Source organism: Vipera berus, assembly GCF_964194415.1.
Source record: "Vipera berus genome assembly, chromosome: 6".
Taxonomy (NCBI): Eukaryota; Metazoa; Chordata; class Lepidosauria; order Squamata; family Viperidae; genus Vipera; species Vipera berus.
In genome coordinates this window covers 67,492,025-67,514,848 of record NC_138208.1, presented here as the reverse complement: position 1 = coordinate 67,514,848, position 22,824 = coordinate 67,492,025, and the positions used below count along the sequence as shown (strand labels likewise).

The window sequence follows — 22,824 nt, the reverse complement described above, 5'->3', positions numbered from 1 at the left end:
CATGTCTAGTGCATCACAACAATTATTTATCTTAACTGTTGATAGTTCCACTACTTCAAGGAAAACTATTTCTAATATTTGCTTAGGTCTACAGTATATTGGTTATTAAGTATTGAGAAATATTCATGGACAGTTTACTATGACTTAACTTTAATATCTACCATTGGATAGGTCTATGATGCTGCTTAATAAACTGCTGTAATTTATTACTGATAATATTTTATGTGAGATGGATGGATGAAATGTTTTTAATGCCTTCTTTTGCCCACAACTCCCTTCAGATGATTGAAAAAGCTGCTTCAATAGAGTGTAGATTTTATAGATATTATACAATGTAATATGTGTACTAATGTAATATATTTGTAAGCTACCTTTTTCATCCAAAATATGCCAAAAATATTTTAAAAGTATCAGATAACCTTAAAGCACTCAGAATTACCGTAAACCAAAACTATCCAGAATAATCAATGTGCAACTAGACCCAATCCTGAATAGTGATAATCAAATTATAATACTTAGCTCCAAAGCTGGGGATGGAGAAGATTTTCAACAACAACAGCTGTAAAGCAAGCATGTTACCTGAGGCCATTTCCTCAATAGTCATTTATAGCATCTTTAGTGTCACCAGCCACTATGGTGTGAAGGCCTAAGTCCTATTTTCATTACTGATACATCAGCAGATCAATGCTATAAATTGTAGGTGCGAAAACGAACTGAATCATTCAGAGGGTAGCATTCTGTAGTGGATGGATATCACAAGAGAAAGGGCTCTAAACAAGTCTATTCTTATATTTGTTTTTATCAATACAGATGTAGAACTGAAAGCGTTAACTGGATCATTGAGGGAAACATATTGTATTAGCTCTCTAACCTGCGTAAAAACGCTCAGTCAAACCCAGAGATTACATTTCTGCACATACAGTAGATAGAGTGCTGTTGAGACCTTCAGGCTAAGAATTCAGGGTAGCAGTTCCATGATCAACTAACTCCCTCATGCTGTGTGAACTATTGACTTGGGAGTTGTTAATTTTGCTCACACCCAACCCTAAAGGGGCACGTGAAGATTTTCTTCTGTCCCTTGGTAGTTTTCTTCTCCTGGCCACAAGGGGAGAAGGGGGCAATGAAAAAAAGAGATAAAGAGAGGATTAATAAGTCTTCTGAGTCTGTACACAGTAGCAACGGATCCAATTGTATCACACTGGATTTTTTAAATTCTATCTCCAGAGAGGAAAGGGGATAAAAATAAAAAAGGAAGGCAGCTGGAAATGCAGCCACCCTGACACTTCTGGGAGAAATGGAAAAAAATGGCCAGCATCACAGCTCAGTTTATTGACTGAGAGAAGGAATGACTGAGTTGTTTTAGGAACTGATAGAAGCAAAAAGAAATAACAGGCCATTGTTCTAATGAATTTCTAGTCTACTATTTCTTTGTAAAAAGAGATCTGTGTTAATCTATGGTGGCAAATAAACAGGAAGAACCTGGAAGCATCTTTTCTGACTAGCAAATACATTTTATTCATGAAAGTGCATGCTTTTTAGTAAAATTTGTTAGTTGGAAAAGATGCTATTGGAATACTGATTTAGTATTTCCCTTATAGCTATTTTGCAAAACCTGCGTAGTTTTAGTAAAGGTAATAAGTAAATGGTGAAGAAAATAATCCAAGCTATTCATGGGGAATATATATCAAGCTATTCTTATTTGTCTGCTTTGCAGATTTTTCTGCTTATCGGTGGAGTTTCAAATGAAGTTTGAAAAGTAATTAAAAGAGAGAAAAACATTTTCAGTTCAGCTTATCAAACTATAATTCTCAAATGCTGTAGAATAGCTAAAGGTTGCATTAAAAAGCAAATGAGTAAATTATTAACACAAACCCAGATCTTTCATTAATCCAAAGTGAAAGAGGAGATTTGTATGACTCCCATCCTTATGACATTTCAGAAACTATCAAAAATCTGATTGTTCTCCCAGGTCTTAGAATGGTTCTGCATCCTGTTTTAGTTTAGCTTAGTTATGTCAGGTTTAAGAATGTGATGAGTTTTTTTTCCCAATTGGCATTTTCTTTTTTTAATAAGCTGCCCAGAAGTGTCAAAGAGACAGGATCCTTCAAATTTAGATTAAATAAATGAAAAATATATATCAGAGGTGTCATTCAAAAGAAAAGAAAAGAAACCACAAGGATCTCACTGTATCTATAAACATTCCGGAAAAGGTAAAAATAGCAAACATAGCAATCACCAATGTAAGCTTCATCTTCAGACATTGTCTTCTCTGAACCAACTCTGTTCCGAGGTTAAAAAAAAGAGTATTGTCCTCTTCTCCTATCTTCCTGGTCTTGCAGTACAAGAAGACAGTTTTTTTTTAATGGTCTAGCCTTCCGTTCCAAGAGAATACTTATTTCAGTTGTTGAATGAGGGGAAAAACCTCTCATGACAAGAAAACAGAAGGCTTTTGTCTCTGAGTCTGAGAGATTTTTCAGTATGTCTGGAAACTGCTCTGTATTTTGCTTCGTTCTTCTCAATGGTTCTCTTGCATGTTCAGATCTTAATATATTATTTCCGATAACAGTTCACCTTAAAACTTGGATGTTGCTAAAAAACTAGTCTCTGCCCTAGGACTGGTATCCAGAGGAAGCAGATTATAACGTTCTGCAAACAAATTGATCTAGTCCTCTCTTTCTGCTGCATGCCTTGCTAGATTAAACACATTAGCTGCATCAATTATTAGTATTTCAGCTTGTCCATCCTAATGACAATAACACAGAAAATGAGTGCAACTGCTGTAGGAGAAATGTAATTTGAAAAAAGAAAAAGGTTTGAAGATGATTGAAAAAAAAAACCATACAAGAACTCACACACTGAAACACATAACAGGAAATAAAATGGCTGAGTAATTCTTTAGCAGGAATAGTATTTGCTGATTTTTCATGAAAGAAAGAATCACTAAGTCTGATAAATAACATACCAATAACGAAGAGAAGCCTAAAATAGGATAGAATAGATAGGGACAGGATGGGGCTAACAGAATGAGTAGTATGTTTTTCTTCTCTGAATAAAGACAAGTCCCTCCATCCATCAATAAAAATTCTTCATTTGAATCCAAAGTGAATTAAAATCCTGGAGGAAAAGCATATATATGTTTGCTGGATTTACTAATTCTCTGTGGCATTCACTTGGTGTTTGATGTTCTTTTGAAAGATTTACCAAACAACAAAGTAACACCCCCGCCCCTGAGAAATGTTTCCTATATTAAAAATCAACAGAATAGGGATTGGTGAAAATTGCAAATGATGTTTAAATAAGGCTGAGATGAGAGCTAAGCAGTGCCATGGTTTCTATAAACCTAGGGTTGTTTCATCAAAGTTATTTAATCAGACTTGAATTTTTAGAGATTCCATCAATAAAAATTCTTCACTTGAATCCAAAGTGAATTAAAATCCTGGAGGAAAAGCATACATATGTTTGCTGGATTTACTAATTCTCTGTGGCATTCACTTGGTGTTTGATGTTTTTTTGAAAGATTTACCAAACAACAAAGTAACAACCCCCGCCCCTGAGAAATGTTTCCTATATCCTATATCCTATCCTAATCCTATATCCTATATCCTATCCTAATCAATAGAATAGGGATTGGTGAAAATTGCAAATGATGTTTAAATAAGGCTGACATGAGAGCTAAGCAGTGCCATGGTTTCTATAAACCTAGGGTTGTTTCATCAAAGTTATTTAATCAGACTTGAATTTCTAGAGATTCCATGTGTGGGAACATTGATTGTATTGTCAACTGGAGGAATGGAGGTCTTGTGCATATTACAGGTTACATTCTGCCTATGTAACTCTGATTTCATTTTAAATGAAAACACATCTCTTCCTTCCTTATACAAATTACAGCATCCAAAGGAAGGCAGGTCGCAGGAAATGAGATGAAAGGATTCTGTTAGGTTCTTATATGATGGATGGACATTTTATTGCTTGGGTATAATTGGCAGGCATTTTAGAGTAATATGGTAAAGAAATAAGTTGGGTTTATTCAGCTAATTTATTAGGAAAAAAAATGAAAATAAAGGGCAACTAGATCTTTCCTCAACAAAATACTTGTCTGCATTGAAAGGAAATTATCAGGTACAAATGTAGTGAAGTTTTTCAGTGCTGTAAAACAATTTATCCTACAGATGAGTCCACAACTCTGGTTCTTTTTTGCCACTTTTGTATGTGCAGAATACCGACAACAGTAACTACCCTTCCTGCTTGCCTCTGGAATGTCTTTGAAATCTGCAACTCATTACAAGGTAAGGAGATGACCTGGTGAATAGGGGAAGATCTTGCCTCTTCCAAAAAATGTGAACCTTTTTAGACCCAACAGGTGGTGCCTTCTCCACGCTACATGGCCTTGAGGTAAGGATTAAAGTGTGCCCCACACAAACATGTATTGCCTTTTACAGATCTGTATTTCTTATATGCGTATCAAGGACACTGGTAACTGTAGGTCAAAAAAATAATTTACAAAAAAAAATCAATATAACTCAACTAAGAGAACTATGATGCAGAAGCAAATAGAGAATGAAAATATCTTCTTGAGTCACCATTCAGTATTTCTGGGTTATTCCTTTTTCTAAGTAATTCCATATATCTAACCTAACTGCAAACAAAATCAATCAATCCATTCCAAACACATAATTGTCTCAAATATACATCATAGAAATTTCTCACTCTAAGCCTGATCTTCCACTTCTTGTTAGTCTAACTGCTAGTTCTTCAAAAGAAAAGGAACCAGCTGTGGTATTTATGGCCAAAAGCCTTAAAATATTCTTTCTTCTGCCAAGAGATTACATATAAAATTTTCTAAAATCACCAACTGGAAGTAATTGCATATGCTTAAACTCTCTATGAGAATATAACATTACATTCCTTACCTGTCCATAGAGAGCTGTGCCACCAGGGTCACATCAGTGTTATCTGTAGCAAACTCATATTCATAGTGTAGGAAATATAGGTGAGTCCGATGGACGGTGAAACGCTCACGCCGAAACTCATAACATAAGTCATCTTCATCTAGCTCAGATAGTTGTTTCTGTAGCTAATACACAAAAGCACAAAAATCAGCACAAAACTATAAACAAGAGAATATTAATTAGAATCTTTTATTGAAGAACAAATATAAAATCAAGTATCTTATATGATATCAAGTATATGACCGCCCCCTGCCCAAACCATAAAGTCAGTTTACAAGCCCTAAATGAAGAGCTACTTCGCACTTGTGAATGGGGGATTAATGACTTCTGTTTTACCCTCCATAAATGGTTCCCTGCCTCTTTTTGGTGATGTGGTAACCAGGCAATTTGGATAAGCCCAAGATGACAATTTGGATAAGCCCAGGCTTAAAATTTCTGCAACTGTTTAATTAAGTGCCTTAGACACAAAATGCCTGGGGCCACTGATGGTAATTCCTGACAGCTCATCCTAAATTTTGTGGAAAATTTGAGCTATGTGTTGTGGTCCACCCTGCAGTAGTAAATGAATGTTCTACCTCTCAGTGTAAGTATTACAGCATACAGATTTTCTTTGTAGACAGTAGGACCACTGCGCTGTTTGGCTCAGACACCAAAATGTCTTCTGTAGTTCTGGGTGTGAGCCACCCTTGGCAGTTTACCAAATGCCTTACTACCAATCTTGCTGACTGCAAAAAATCACCTCCATTTGCATGCCATATTTTAAGAAATTCAACTGAAGCCAACCTATGACCATTTCATTTAAGAGAGAGAGAGAGAGAGAGAGAGAGAGAGAGAGAGAGAGAGAGAGAGAGAGAGAGAGAGAGAGAGAGAGAGAGAGAGAGAGAGAGAGAGAGAGAGAGAGAGAGAGAGAGAGAGAGAGCAAAGCTATACTATGGGGATGACTATGACCTCTATGGCAGGGGTCCCCAACCCCTGGTCCATGGACCAATACCGGTCAGCGGCATGCCAGCAACTGGTCTGCACAAACAAGCAAAGCCCCATCCATAGGATGCAGACAGCACACAAAACCACACACTTTATGGCCTGTGGAAAAACCTTTCTCCACAGAACTGGTCCCTGGTGCCCAAAGGTTTGGGGACCTCTGCTCTATTGCATGAAGTAAAGTGTTCTGTTCCAGCCTTCAACCGGCCCTGTTTGAATGTCAGGGAGAATCCCTTTTTATAGTCAACAGGCTGGAAAAACCCAACCAAATTTATTTACAAAGAAATCAAAAGTGCAAACAAGAATTAAACCAAAAGTTCAAACAAGAGTTAAACAGGAATAACAGACCAGGCCTCTAGCAGAAAATTTTCAAACGGTTGCCTTCAGCAACCAGCACCTTCCACACCTTCCCCTTTTATCAGCAGTCCCAAGGCATGGCTTCTCATTGCCTTCTTCTCCTCTCACCGAGTTGCCTCATTGCCTTTCTCTGTTCTACTCTGCTGGATTGCCTCCTGCTCCTAGCGTCCCTGAATAGATCCAGCTGTGAATCATCTACATCCAATACCTCATGCTCACATGGCTGAGTCTGATGAGGAACATGACGGGAGGGGCCAGGCTGAGAGTCCTGCAGTGCATCGGAACCTCCCTCTGACACCAAAGGCTCTCCAAACCCCTTCTCCTCCTCCTCTTCAGAATCATCAGACTCAGCTGCCAGTATCACAGGCTGATGCTGAATCACAACACTATCCCGCACCGCAGGGCTCTTCCCCCGGGTCTACCGATCCAGATGCGGTCGGGATGGGAATTGTTCATGGAAGGCAGACACCAAAGCAGGAGCATGAATGGTGGTCGCATCTTCCCAGATGAACTCCTCTGATCCGTAGCCTTTCCATTCGATCAGGCACTGGAAACGACCTTTCAGCCAACAGGAGTCCCGAATGCTGGCGACCTGTACTCAGGGGTGCTGTCTTCATCATGATGTTCCGGTGGGGGAGGTTCTGCTTGGCGGAGTGGACACGCCAGTTGCTTGGGGACCATCAGAGACCAATGAAAGACCAGATGCACATGCAGGGAACGTGGCAGAGTTAAACAATAGGCGACCGGATTGATGACAGCCTCAATTGGGAACGGTCCTAAATATCGGTGGTCTAACTTCTTAGCTGGCCGGGTTGACGGTAGGTTCCTGGTGGACAGCCAGACCCGATCTCCCACTGATAGTGGAGGCGTATCCCACCTCGACCGATCAGCAAATCTTTTGTAATCGGCCTTGGCCTTCTCTAACTGTTGCCGCACCAATCGATGGATCGCTTGTAACTCTGCCATGTAGTCATTTGCTGCTGGCTCCGGTGAGTCTAACGGGGAAAGGGGGAAAAACCAGAGGTGATATCCCACATTGGCCAAGAACGGTGTCATCTTTGTGGAAGTGTGCTGCAAATTGTTGAATGCAACCTCAGCTATGGCCAGATAGTCCACCCATTTGTTTTGCTGTTGATTGACACAGCAGTGCAAACATTGCTCTAGAATTCCAATGACCTTCTCTGTCCCCCCGTCAGTTTGGGGATGATGAACGGACGAGAGGCAAATCGTGGCATCCAACACCTGCATCAACTCCTGCCAGAAACGGGCTGTAAACTGGGCCCCTCTATCAGATACGACTCTATCAGGGAGGCCGTGCAGCCGAAATACCTGCTGGATAAACATATGACAAGTGGTGCGGGCTGACGGTAAACCATGACATGGGATGAAATGCGCCATCTTGGTCAGCATGTCCACTACCATGAACACTATCGTAAAACCAGAAGACAGGGGTAAATCTGTCAGAAAGTCCATGGACACAGCCCCCCAGGGTCTTTTAGGTATTGGCAAGGGCTGCAGTAATCCAGGCAGGGCCCCTGTCACTGACTTGGCCTGCCTACATGGGATACAGGAAGTGACATAGGCCTGGACGTCGTGTCAGACTCGGGGCCACCAGAAGGTATGGGAGGCCAAGTTCAGGGTCTTGAACAGGCCAAAATGCCCCGCCGCCGGGTTATTGTGACACTGGCTGAGGATGAGTCCCCTGAATGGCCCTTCCAGAACATAGAACCGGTCACGATAAAATAAGAGTCCATCTGTGACTGTCCATGGAGAATCTGGCCCCACCTCCTCCTTCCGCTGAGCCACCCACACATTCTGCTGCTGTGCCTCCCGAATCCGAGCCCGTATATCTATTGGCTCCTGCACCGCAGCAAAAGACTCGATGGGGAGCACTGTCCTGGGCAGAAGCTTGTCTTCCACTTGTGAATATTTGGGCTTCCTGGACAGAGCATCCGCTTTTTGTTGTGACCGCTAGGTATGTACTTGACTCGGAAATTGAACCTCATTGATTTGTGCTTAGATTGCAAGCCGCCCTGAGTCTTCGGAGAAGGGCGGGATATAAATGGGATTACAAAAAAACACCTTGCAAAGAAAAGAGACCACCGAATCTGGTGTTGGTTCAATTTCCGAGTGGTCTGCAGGCTTTCCAAATTCTTATGGTCCATCCGGACCTCTATTTGATGCTGTGCCCCCTCCAGATGATGCCTCCAGGCCTCGAACGCCACTTTGATGGCCAGCAGCTCCTTGTCCCAGATGGTATAGTTGCGCTCTGATGGATTCAGTTTCCGCGAATGGTCCACCTCCACAACAAACGGCCGTTGCGAGTCAGGATGCTTCACGATGGGCTCCTTCATGAAGGCTTCCTTCAAAGCCTGGAAAGCCCATTGTTCTGGAGCATCCCACTGAAACTGAGTCTTCTACAGTAGCTGAGTGAGGGGGGCTGTCAGGGTAGCAAACCCAGGGATGAAAGCTCGATAGTATTTGGCGAACCCAAGAAGTTGCTGAACATCCTTCACACGACATGAGGGTTGCCAACTCTGCAAAGACTCAACCTCACTCGGCTCCATGGCGATGCCCTCAGGAGAAATGCAGTGACCCAGAAAATCGATGGTCACCCGGTAGTACTGGCACTTCTCCAATTTGGCATACAGCCGATGTTCTCGGAGTCACTGCAGTACCTGACAGAGATGCTGATGGTGCATCTCTTGCAACGGGGAGTAGATCATAACAAAGTGATCTAACAAATCCCGGAAAATATCGTTCATGAAATGCTGGAACACGGCGGGGGCATTGGTCAGGCCAAACGGCATCACCGTGTATTCAAAGTGTCCGTATTGAGTACCAAATGCCGTCTTCCACTGATCACCCGACCGAGCTCTAATAAGGTTGTAAGCTCCATGCAAGTCCAGTTTCGTGAAGATCTTTGCCTCCCAAAGTCGGTCCAAGAGTTCGGGGATGAGGGGCAGCAGGTAATGATTGCGCACCGTAATGGCGTTTAATTTTCTATAATCGCAGCAAAGCCACAATTCACCGGACTTCTTTTTGACAAAGACCACGGGTGCAGACACTGGCAATGATGAGGGCCAGATGAAACCCCGAGCCAAATTCTTGTTGAGAAAGTCCCGCAATGCAGCCAATTCAGGGTCTGACATGGAGTATAAACGCCCCACTGGGAGAGGCATGTCAGGGACTAAATCAATGGGGAAGTCATAGGGCCTGTGCGGGGGTAATTGATCCACCTCTGTCTCGCTGAACACATCAGCCTAATCAGTTCGGAAGGCAAGGAAACCCCTGGGGAACCCTCCACCTGGCCGGCACAGATATGGCAGGTGTGGTCCACGCACTGCAAGCTTGAGAAGGTGACCAAGTTCTGTGACCAATAGATCTGTGGGTCATGCATCTGGAGCCACGCCAGTCCCAAGACCAAGGGGAAATGCAGATCTGAGGTGATATAAAACTGGATGGCCTCCTCATGGGAAGTGATGACCATACACAACAGTTGTGTGGCGGCCTTAATTGGCCCAGACAGGATCACTCGACCATCGATAGTCTCCACTAACATGGGCGGTTCACCGGGCACTGGGGAACAGCCCATTTGGCCACAAATGCTGAGTCCATAAAATTTGTGGTGGCCCCAGAGTCAATTAAGGCATGGACTGGAATCCCCTTCGGCTTTCCGGGGAGGATCAGACATGCCTCCAATATCAGATGCTGTGGAGGTCCACAGGCAGCATCGGAAAGATGTCGCTCGGTATTGTGGGACACCTGACCTAACACAACTTTTAGATCGGGCTCAGGGCGTTTCCCGATAGAGGAGTCGGGGGCTTTCTTGGGGCAGACTCAGTCACTGACGCCCGTCATCACTTCTTTGGGCAGAAGGCAGCCAAATGCCCAGGTCCCCACAGTAAAAACACAACCACCCTGAATGTCACCTGTTCATTTCTGCCACCGATAGACGAGGCCTGGCAGCACCTAGCTCCATTGGCTCCTCCCTCTGAACCGGGGTCTCACGCACAACAGAGGCCGCAGGGGTCTCTGGGGTGGCATGGTGACTCCTTTGCTGCTGCAGCCAAGCGTCGATCCATAGATAAAGATGGATCAGCCCATTGAGGTCTGAGGGAATATCAACACGGGCCAGCTCATCCAACATCTCTTCTGACAATCCATCCTGGAAAGCGTCCACAAGCACAGTCTCATTCCAGGCTGAATCCTGGCTAAGCAGCCAGAAATCACTGATATAGCTCCTTGCCTCAGAGCTTTCAGGCATCAGGTAGCAGTCCGCCTCTTTATGGGATCCTCATACATCAGATGCATATGATTACAAAACCCCACAAAGTTGTCCAACAATGGACTAGGTTGGGCCAGCAGGGGTGTGCCCCAACGAGCTGCATCACCAGAAAGAAGGCTTAACACAAACCCCACCTTATCCCACTCAGTGGGGAAATCAGCTGCTCTTATGCTGATAAATAGCTGGCATTGTCCCAGGAAAGCAGGAAACATATCTGGATTGCCATTAAATTTATCCGGCATCGCAACTTGGCATTTTCTCCTGGGTGGTGGTGATGGTGTTGGTGGTAGTGCAGCATGGACCTGTGCTTGTAATTGAGCCACCTGAGCTGCCAACAAAGCAAGTTGCTGGGTGAGCTCGGCATTCTCAGCACGTAGCTGCTCCATAATAGTAAGGGGTGGGAGGCTGAAGGCAACCTGTTCTGTTCCAGCCTACAACCGGCCCTGTTTGAATGTCAGGGACAACCCCCTTTTATAGTCAACAGGCTGGAAAAACCCAACCAAATTTATTTACAAAGAAATCAAAAGTTCAAACAAGAGTTAAACCAAAAGTTCAAACAAGAGTTAAACAGGAATAACAGACCAGGACTCCAACAGAGGATCTTCAAACGGTTGCCTTCAGCAACCAGCACCTCCCACACCTTCCCCTTTTATCAGCAGTCCCAAGGCATGGCTTCTCATTGCCTTCTCCTCCTCTCACCGAGTTGCCTCATTGCCTTTCTCTGTTCTATTCTGCTGGATTGCCTCCTGCTCCTAGTGTCCCTGAATAGATCCAGCTGTGAATCATCTATGTCCAATACCTCGCGCTCACACGGCTGAGTCTGATGAGGAACATGATGGGAGGGGCCAGGCTGAGAGTCCTGCAGTGCATCAGAACCTCCCTCTGACACCAAAGGCTCTCCAAACCCCTCCTCCTCCTCCTCTTCAGAATCATTAGACTCAGCTGCCAGTATTACAGGCTGACGCTGAATCACAACAGAAGGAAAGCTGGCTGTGGCAATGAACAGAAAATATACAAGAGGGAGAGATAGGTATGTTCTCTTAGGCCTCCTCCTCTAAACTCACACAGAAATAGGTATGTCACCACAAACATTTGAACAAACATTTGCTTGCAAACATTTTGCAGACATCATTATTCAGTTATCTAAACTACAAATTGCAGGGTGTGTGGTAAATAAATCATAGCACATCTAAGCATTATTAAAACAACAAAAGGTTGTTCATTTTTTTAATGTAGTATAAAATGGCTTCCTTTCTACAAATTTTAAAATAAAACTACCTATTTTAGAATTGCTGGACTTTGTGGGCAGAGAGAGATGGTACATGATGCGAATTTCTGCAGGGACAGTGCATTACTGTGATGGAAAAATATTCTTCTCCACAGCAGCATGCAGAAGGAAATCCCCCAGGGCTCCTTGCTAAGAGCAGCATTTTATATTTCCTCAGACACTGAGAGGTGTGAAAATAAAAGGGCAAGTATGCCACAAGAATTTAGAAAGCTGTTGCATTCCAGGTTGGGCTTTTACCCATGCAAGATCTCAGAAAGCATTTTTTACCTCCTTCCCATCTCTTCAAATAGAATGGAAACTGGCATTTCCTTCACACCACGTCTGATGGGGCACCAATGAAATGGGAACTAAAATTGCTTCTGACTCAAGTAACTCTACTCAGGGATTCCAACCCTTACCTCTGCTTGTTTACCTTCAATCATTTGCCACACTAGCTAGGGATAATGGGAATTATGATCAGACACCTTCAGGAACCAAATGCTGAGAATTACTGTGTTAGGATATGAAATATATACTCACAGTCAAGTTTACACGTACACATATATACCCATGTCCATAGTCACATGACACCTAATCAATTTCCTATTTTGCAGTAGTATCCTAAGCAGGGCTTTTTTTCTCATAGAACGCTCAGAACAGAGTTCCGGCACCTTTTTTGGATGGAACCTTGTAGGGTAGGCAAGGCAGGTTGCATGACATGTGTGAGTTCCAGCACCTTTTTCTTTTACAAAAAAAGCACTGATCCTAAGCATTCTCTTAGCAGTTCCATCTCATTTTGTTCTCTATTTCAAAGAGCCTTTTAATTTGATTATCTATATACCCATCTTTTCATCCAAATCCATGAACAGCTTGACTGCAACAATATATCACCTTTCGTAATAGCCCTGCCTTTCAGGGTCGTATCAAGTATGGACAGGTTTTAATATCATCACTTGGTTGGCACTAAGAACCCATGCTTCATAACAGCCATGTGAAATAGCAACAGAGTTCAGACTACACCACATATAAGCTACTGCAACTTTTTTTTCTGTTATCCACTGCCAAATCTAGAATTTTCTATACCACCTCCACAAGCAAGTTTCTGTAAGTTTCACATGATAAGGTTCTGATCTAAACCACAGTCTAAGTAAAAAAAAAACCCCAATAAATCCCCATTACTTTTTAAAATACATGTTCCATAATATACATATGAAGTCAGGTGGAACTGTTAGTGTTATTTTGTAAATTAGAATTTATTAAATTGGTCTTTGAGAAATATCTGAAATGGTATAGGGTTTCATGCCTGAGTAGAGGGTTGGACTAGATGACCTCCAAGGTACCTTCCAACAACATCATCATCATCATCATCATCATCATCATCATCATCATCATCATCATCATCATCATATTATTATTATTATTATTATTATTATTATTATTATTATTATTATTATTAATCATTGCACAGTCAGCCAGATGTTCAGACTGGATTTGGCATTTTTGTCTACCTATCAAGTCTTTACCAAGGACCTGGGATAGGCAGATGTGGATGTTTGATGGTATTATAAATATTGTCGCATGATGGAAGCAGTTCCTAGTAAGGCCACCTTTTGCAACTGACTAATGGCGACTTTGTCAATGCCAATGGTGTTCAAGTGGTGCTCCAGTTGTTTTGGGATTGCACCAAAGGCGCCTATTACTATTGGTACTACCCTTGCTTGCCTTTGCCACAGTCTTTCTATTTCTATTTGTAGGTCTTTGTATTATTATTATTATTATTGTTGTTGTTGTTGTTTGCTTTTGTCTTAGCAAGTACCCTTCCTTTCTAAATCTATCAAAAGAACCTCTGATGAGATAAATCAAAGTTTCCTTTGATGAACAATGGATATCTTTCAATGAAAATGAGTCTTCCACTTTCTGAGACAATTAGATTTGATGTTTTATGTTTTCTAACTGCTGAGTAAGAACTGACATTTTAATTACAGTTTTTTCATTTTTAAATAGAGATTTCAAGTACTAAGATAGTGGTTGATGAGCCCCTTAAAATTAATAAATAAAACCACTAGCTATCAGTAACAGATGGCACTTTTATGAATATTTTTGTTTTTACAATAATTTTAACCCCTGTGTTTTTAAAATTAATTCTGAATACCCAATTCTGTTATAGGCTGTCCTTGCTTAATGACTCATGTTTAGTTACAACAGCACTGAAAAAGTATCTTTAGAACAGGTCCTTGTACTTAGGACCTTTGGAGAATCCCCTTAGCCATGTGATCAACCTTTGGGTGCTTTACAACTAGTTGGTGTACAAGACTGTTGTAGTATCCCATGATCACTTAGCTGCCATTTGCATGCTTTACAGTTAGCTTCTCTGACAAGCAGAGTGGAGAAGTTGGCAAAGTCATCGTCATGTGATGTCTCATTTTTTGACAGAGTTGCCTGTCTCAACTGTGGTTAGTATCTGAGCAACTTGTACTTTTCTTCTTTCTCATTGTCTGCCTCAGTCATCTTCTTAGCTTCCACTCACAAGGAATGACTTATTAAGAGGTACCATAAAGGTTATAAATAGCTTCAAAACTCTCATAACAGTTGCAGTCTTTAAGCCCAAACACTAATTTTGGATTGTTTTCCCCACTCTTGTTTTCCTCATCACTGCAACTGCAAACTCATCATCTTAAATTTCAGCATAGTTATCACTAAAAATGATCACAATCTAATTCATTTTCTCTAAAGCATAGATAATGTCAGCATTTTAAATAAACTCAGAAATTGCTACATGAAATATATTAAGTTTCTTTCCATTTCTTTTCTTGGAAAGATATTTAACATCTCCTATCAATCCAAGTCATCACGCCAAGTAGGCATGGTTAAAAAAACTGTAACTAGCTGTAACTGTATAACTCTTTTTAAGATATCACAATATCTTCTTTTGCCAATCTCCTGGATACCCAGGCTATATGTTTATACTTGCAAAACCACAATTATCTAGGTACTGTAGTTACAAAATGATTTTTAGATTACTTCAAACTCTTAAACAGATATAATAACTTAATCATTATGGAACAATGTTGTGAAATTATTTCCCTACTGTAGAAAAATGGTGCAAAATACCTGCCCACTCTATATTTATTCCTTGCGATATTAAATGCAACTTAAGAAAAGTACCAGAAAGCAGCTATATTGTATGTGTGCATGCATTGTTCCCTCTTTCCCTCTCTATCTCTGAATATGATCACTGTATGATCCTATACATGTAACAATGCCAGCTTCCAGATAGTGGCTCAAAAATGCTTCTTTGTCATTAAAATACTGTATTAATGCCTGAACTCAATTATATGCATAAGTATTTTTTTCATTAAACTATCTTAATTGTAGAATATATGTACTTAAACATACTCATGTTGTTATAAATAAAATCTAGATATGAGAAGGGCAAAAAAACCATTAAAGAATGGAATGTTCTTTTTTTAATTACAGCCTGATGTTATTATTCTTTCCTTCGTAAATGAAACTGTGGGGCAAGCTCTTTTTACATGTACTTTGACTGAGAGTTGGCAGAATTGCCAGAAACTACCTAATGTGGTCTTGTAGACCACATCTGACCACCATTCTGCTGATGGGTTTTCTCATTCAGTTAAAAACAAAGAGAATCTTCCATCTGATCACAGGCAACAGCAAAAATAATCTTGCTTGCTTAATAGTTGTTGTTGTTAGCTGCGAAGTCGTGTCCGACCCATCACGACCCTATGGACAACATTCCTCCAGGCCTTCCTGTCCTCTACCATCTTCTGGAGTCCATTTAAGCTCACGCCTACTGCTTCAGTGACTCCATCCAGCCACCTCATTCTCTGTCGTCCCCTTCTTCTATTGCCCTCGATCTTTCCCAGCATTAGGCTCTTCTCCAGTGAGTCCTTCCTTCTCATTAGGTGGCCAAAGTATTTGAGTTTTAGCTTCAGGATCTGGCCTTCTAAAGAGCAGTCAGGATTGATCTCCTCTAGGACTGACCGGTTTGATCGCCTTGCAGTCCAAGGGACTCGCAGGAGTCTTCTCCAGCACCAAAGTTCAAAGGATTCAATTCTTTGGCGGTCAGCCTTTCTTATGGTCCAACTTTCACTGCCATACATTGCAACTGGGAAGACCATAGCCTTGACTATACGCACTTTTGTTGATAGGGTGATGTCTCTGCTTTTTAGTGTGCTGTCTAGATTTGCCATGGCTTTCCTCCCCAGGAGCAAGCGTCTTTTAATTTCTTGGCTACAGTCCCCATCTGCAGTGATCTTGGAGCCCAGGAAAATAAAATCTGTCACTACCTCCATTTCTTCCCCATCTATTTGCCAGGAATTGAGAGGGCCAGATGCCATGATCTTGGTTTTCTTAATGTTAAGTTTCAACCCAAGTTTTGCACTCTCCTTCTTCACCCGCAACAGGAGGCTCTTTAGTTCTTCTTCACTTTCTGCCATTAGAGTGGTATCATCTGCATATCTTAGGTTGTTGATATTTCTTCCGGCAATCTTAATTCCAACTTTTGATTCATCTAGCCCTGCCTTTCTCATGATGTGCTCTGCATATAAGTTAAATAGGCAGGGCGACAGTATACAGCCTTGCCGGACTCCTTTCCCAATTTTGAACCAATCAGTGGTTCCGTGTCCAGTTCTCACTGTTGCTTCTTGACCCGCATATAGGTTTCTCAAGAGACAAATAAGATGGTCTGGTACTCCCATCTCTTGAAGAACTTGCCACAGTTTGTTATGATCCACACAATCAAAGGCTTTAGCATAGTCAATGAAGCAGAAGTAGATGTTTTTCTGGAACTCCCTAGCTTTCTCCATGATCCAGCGTATGTTGGCAATTTGATCTCTAGTTCCTCTGCCTCTTCGAAATCCTGCCTGTACTTCTGGTAGTTCTCGATCCACATACTGCTGAAGTCTAGCTTGTAGGATTTTAAGCATGACTTTACTAGCATGAGAAATGAGTGCAATGGTGCGATAGTTTGAACATTCTTTGGCACTGCCTTTCTTTGGAATTGGAATGTAAACTGATCTTTTCCAATCCTGTGGCCACTGTTGAGTTTTCCAAATTTGCTGGCAAATTGAGTGTAGCACTTTTACTGCACTGTCTTTTAAGATTTTGAATAGCTCAGCTGGAATACTGTCACCTCCACTAGCTTTGTTGTTGCTCAGCTTTTCTAAGGCCCACTTCACTTCACATTCTAGGATGTCTGGCTCGAGGTCAGTGACCACCTCATTGTGATTATCAGGGACGTTAAGCTCATTCTTGTATAGTTCTTCTGTGTAATTTTGCCACCTCTTCTTAATCTCTTCTGCCTCTGTTAGGTCCCTGCCATTTTGGTCCTTTATCATGCCCATTTTTGCATTAAACGTTCCCTTCATCTCTCCAATTTTCTTGAAAAGATCTCTGGTCCTCCCTATTCTATTGTTTTCTTCTATTTCTTTGCACTGTTCATTTAAGAAGGCATTCTTATCTCTTCTAGCTATTCTCTGGAATTCTGCATTCAATTGGGCGTATCTATGTTTTTCTCCCTTGCCTTTCGCTTCCCTCCTTTCCTCAGCTATTTGCAAAGCTTCCTCAGACAGCCATTTTGCTTTCTTGCATTTCTTTTTCTTTGGGATGGTTTTGGTTGCTACCTCTTGTACAATGTCGCGAACCTCTGTCCATAGTTCTTCAGGCACTCTGTCTATCAGATCTAATTCCTTAAATCTATTTGTCACCTCTACTGTATATTCAACAGGGATATGGTTTAATTCATACCTGAGTGGCCTAGTGCTTTTCCCTACTTTCTTCAGTTTAAGCCTAAACTTTGCAAGGAGAAGCTCATGGTCTGAGCCACAGTCAGCTCCTGGTCTTGTTTTTACTGACTGTATAGAGCTTCTCCATCTTTGGCTGCAGAGCATATAGTCAATCTGATTTCTGTGTTGACCGTCTGGTGATGTCCATGTGTAGAGCCGTCTCTTGGGTTGTTGGAAAAGAGTGTTTGCTATGACCATCGTATTCTCTTGACAAAATTCTATCAGCCTGTGCCCTGCTTCATTTTGTACTCCAAGGCCAAACTTGCCTGTTATTCCAGTTATCTTTTGGCTTCCTACTTTAGCATTCCAATCCCCCATGATGATAAGGACATCATTTTTTGGTGTTAGTTCTATAAGGTGCTGTAGGGCTTCGTAGAACCAGTCAATTTCATCCTCTTCAGCACTGGTGGTTGGGGCATAGACTTGGACTACTGTGATATTGAATGGTTTGCCTTGGATTCGAACTGAGATCATTCTGTCATTTTGAGGATTGTATCCCAGTATTGCTTTTCCTACTCTTTTATTGACTATGAAGGCTACTCCATTTCTTCTGCTTAATAGTAATAGCCCAAATAAATGCTTACAACGAGGGCTACTATGGTATCCTATCCCTATCATAGCCTATCCAATATATTCTATATCCCATCCTTTCCTAAACTAGAAATGGCTAGTTTGCATGTGGTATTTATTTATTTATTGTAAATATAGTGCTAAAATATAATGTATGCATCCTGGAAATTAGATGAAGTTATGTAAATCAGAAATCTTGGTTCCTGTTACTCAGTTTCCATGTTGCTTTTATGACAGGTTTATTTATTTTCTTTTGGCAACTTGCTCAAGTTACTTGGAAAAGCTTCTGCAATTTGAAAGCTGCCCACAGGACCTTAGGAAGTGATTCTCTTGCACCTCTGAAAAAGCTTATCACTGCCTTGAAGAGATTTCTGAATTTATTACTTTTATCTCAGAGCTTTAGTTTTCTTCTAGTAAGTTCAGAATCTTGAGCATTAGGCTACAATATTGTTAGGATCCAGGTCACTAAACTACAGAGAATTTAAAGTCTTTCTATTAAATTGTAAGAACCATCAGATTAAATAGAAACACCTTTTCTATTTTCTGAGAAATTTCTTCACACTTTCTAAAGACCACAAATGTTCCATTCATTTTCCGTTTGCTACATTTGGGTAGTAAATCTACTTTTGATTAAGCATAATAGATGAAATGTTGGTCTTTTTGCAATCAATCCTTCTGAGTAGTTCAAAGAAATCCCAGGCTATTTCTTCTAAACAGCTGGATATGCACCTGTAAGTGTTTTGGATTATAGACTAAGACTGTAAGGCTAAATTGTAAACATTATTATTTTAATTAACATGCTTCTTATTTGAGCTGTATGAGCAAAGTTTGTGGAAAGCCAAATGTCACGCTTGCTCTGTGATATTTGGATGTCAGCACTGTTAATTCAAAAAATGGAAGATGGATTCTTAAGTATCAAGAAATAAGCAGATAATCATGCACCTTGGGGGAGAAAAGATAATGAATATTTGCCTTTTAGTGTATCATACTTCAGCACACTTACCAGTTATCATTACATACTTCACAATGAGAACTAGAATTTTTTTGTAAAATCTCAGACAGGACTCTTAATTGCTACTCATTCTGTTCAAAAAGATCCTTACATCTTTCCAGGGATCACATTATGATCTATTTGAATGATGTATACAACTAATTTGTATGCATAACATGCCTATGTTTTATAATTATGTGATTATGTATATCTAGCAAACTGACAGGATTTGAACATGAACCATTCATCCATCCATCCATCTATCCATCCATCCATCTATCCATCCACATACTCATTTACAGTTATTCTCACTAGACGAATTTTACTCTAAAGTTCAGCCTATTGTAGACAGCTTTTCATCTTAGAAACTTGCAGCAAGCAATGATCCCAGGAGCTGAAAACTTAAGCTGCTCTTATGTTTTTGTTCTACCAAACTATTTGAAGTTTAAGGTGTCTACCTGCACAAAGGCTTTCCAGGTTTTTTATGTAAATGGAAACTAATTTAGGTAAGTAAAATTTATTCCCAACCTACCAAACTTTAGAAGTGTGAATTATTGTTCTTCTAGAGCAGAATTCTTCAGTCTGGCACTCTGCAAATTTGCTGTGACTGCAACCCTCTGTATTCCCAGTCACAATTCCATTAATGTTGCAGTCCCAACATGTCTGACTGCCCTAGTTTAACATGGTCCTGTCTTTTGAGAGCAAGATTATTACGGATTCCAGTAGCAGACCTTTATTTTGTGAGGCAAAATTGATTCATACAAAAATGATTTTATGCCCAGTTTTAATGAATGTGTCAATTGTGACCATCCTTAGGGCAGGAGGACTTAGCTACAGTAACTCACTGCTAGACAACTGCAGTATGTCATATATTTGCTTGAAGAGTACTCAAAAACTGCAACTCACAACTATGGTAGCCTTCTTACTTACTGGCTCTCATCACTGGAAACATATAATACTAATTCTGTAGGCCCCGCATGGGTTACTGATTGGTTACTAGCTACAATTTAAGGTACTGGCACTGACCCATATGGTCTTGTATGGCTTGGTACCTGGATGCTTACAGGTGCATCTGTTCCAACTGTTATTGATTTGGTTTATTAGAACAGTTAGGCCAGAACATTTTCAAGAGGTTCAGAAGGCTAAAGCAGGAAGGCTCTGCTTTTGTGTTTTAATGCTGGTATTCTTGGATTTCCAGAAAAGGCTTAAAATTGTAATTGGAGGGCCAATTTGGAAGGCCTTGGCTTAAGTGGACACTTGATACCATCTCATTTCCTTTTGCTTTTTGTGTCTTAGGTAGGCTTTGATGTGTTTATTGTTATTATGATTCTAATTAGTTTTAATCGAAACACAGAAGTTTTAATTTTTGTTTTGTATATACCATTAGATGAGAACATTGGTTTTGACTGCATTAGGGTAGATAAATAAATAATACACCTTTAACAGTTATATAGAAGGATATTTGTTTGGAGGCATGATAATTCTCACATCTGAGACTTAGCCTGAAGCTGCATCTCTTAAAATTTTCTCTTTGATATAATGGTTATAGATAATCACTTGTATTTTTAATTATGTTTCATGAAGTTTCAAACTGTTATCAATCAAGAGAATGGGCACACAGAAGAACATGCTGAGAGTTGGCCTAATAGATCAGTTTTCGAGCTAGTAGTGTAAGTGTGTACTCTTTCAACCAGATCCCTAAGGAGTAGCTTTCCACAGGGGAAAAAAGGATGTTTGCCCATACATGTTTATCATCTAATATTCACTTAGTTAATTTCACTTACTAAGTACTTGCTCTAATTTGTAAAAGTGTTGCTGGGGTCTTACTACAAATACATAGAAATATCTATAAAACCTTAACTTTAAAATCTCCACAAATAAGAAGAATTTGTCCAGAAGACATTTTAGAAGCAGTATGTATATATACAATATTGCCCTGTTGATACCCAAAAAATAATTAGCATTCTTCCAAGTATTGAAGTAGTCATTCTCAATTTAACTCAATTTTCTGCTTTTATTTTCTTCTGTTGACAATTTAATTGCTTAGATTCAGTTCTGACAATCACTTAAATATGAAGGAAATCAGAGAATCAAACTGGCCTCAGTAACATTTTCCAGACTTGAAGTATGGGGCAAGGTACTATCTCGCATTTTGTGCTATGTGCTTTGGAGCTACCCAACATACTTCCAAGAAAGAGAAAGAAACCAACACAAGTGATGCATGCACAAATACAAGCAATCTGTTCCTCTTGTACACTTACATTCCTGGCTGTTATTTTGGGAAGTATATGAATGGAGCATAGTCAAGAAAAGCAACCTTGTCAAGAAAGGCAGTCTTCATGCTAATGACTGCAAGTTTATTTGTGGGCCCTTCTCAAAGATCTCAGTTTTGATAAATAAATCTTGTTTACCAATCACTTTCTTCCAGGAAAGTATTATCTAATGTTGATAATTTTTTCACATATTTTCTCAAGAATTATTATTTGGTAAATCTCAATATATTCTACTTTATAGATTCTGCATTTACTTCTTTCTTAACCCCTTCCATTTTTGTCTCCAAAGAGTGGTTTTGCTGCTATGGTAATTTAATTGGACTCCCTCACCTATCCAAACTCACACAACTTAAAATTTGGTTGCTTAATAGTTCTTTAACAAGTTTATTATTTCCCTCTCTGGGAAATAAGGGAAAAACTTGTCACATGACAATTTGTCACATGACAACTACACGCATGTGAGTGTCCTGAACACTGCATCTTAGCTCCAAGATGAGGTATGCAAATTTTTTGTGTTTCTTCCTCTGAAGATCACTATCATTTGTAGAGTTGTCATAGCTATGCAGACTTCTAGTAAACTGTTCAGGGCATTCCCGCACATCAGCTCTATTTCTCCTTACTATAGCAATGATCAGATAACAATTTTACAAGAAAAAAACCTGATTACATACCTTATTAAAAGTATATAACTAACACACACACACACACAAAACTGTGATCCATTCCTTTTCTATGGGGCTAGTTGTGGAGCTGGTTTAACGTTATGACTTACATCCTTCCATAACAGTCAATCATCAAACTAATAGTAGAAACAACAATTAACCTTAACTCAAAACAGCAAAATTCAAGAAGGAAAAATGTACAGGAAAATGAGCTAACAGCATGTTAAAAATATTTATTATATGGGAAGAATGGATTATTTTGCATATAAGCAAAGAAACAAAAAGAATAAGGCAAAAGCAATCTAATTTATGCCCATAGTAATGCTTGTTCTTAGTACTTAGTGTATTGTAATGAGGCCAAAACACAACTGAGGGCAGCATAAAATCAAGTGAACTCCATTAGGTATTTAACAGATATTTGCATTCCAAACCAGCTCTCTTAATTACAAATTAAATTCTAAAGCAATACCTCTAATAACACAACTTGCTAAATTGTAACAGCTTACACATTGAAAGAACCCCTTGAGGGTGAATTCTGATACTGCCAGATTGCCAGTTACAGGCATAAACCATTGATCTTGTAAACAATGAAGGCTACCATTCAGCCAGCACCCAAATTATCAGTGGCAAAGCTGTTTAAATTTTGAACTCTGCCTTCTTCTGTGAATGGCCAGCTTGT

General features: G+C 40.3%; 1 protein-coding gene across 3 annotated transcripts in view; it reads right to left on the bottom strand.

Annotated features, from left to right (window-relative positions):
* LARGE1 (LARGE xylosyl- and glucuronyltransferase 1) overlaps nucleotides 1-22,824 on the bottom strand; it is a 385,917-nt gene that overhangs the window by 28,432 nt on the left and 334,661 nt on the right. For all 3 annotated transcript variants that reach the window (XM_081331422.1, XM_081331421.1, XM_081331423.1), the window contains one exon: nucleotides 4,911-5,074. In XM_081331422.1, coding sequence (XP_081187548.1) covers nucleotides 4,911-5,074 — 164 coding nt within the window. The remainder of the gene's footprint in view (nucleotides 1-4,910; nucleotides 5,075-22,824) is intronic.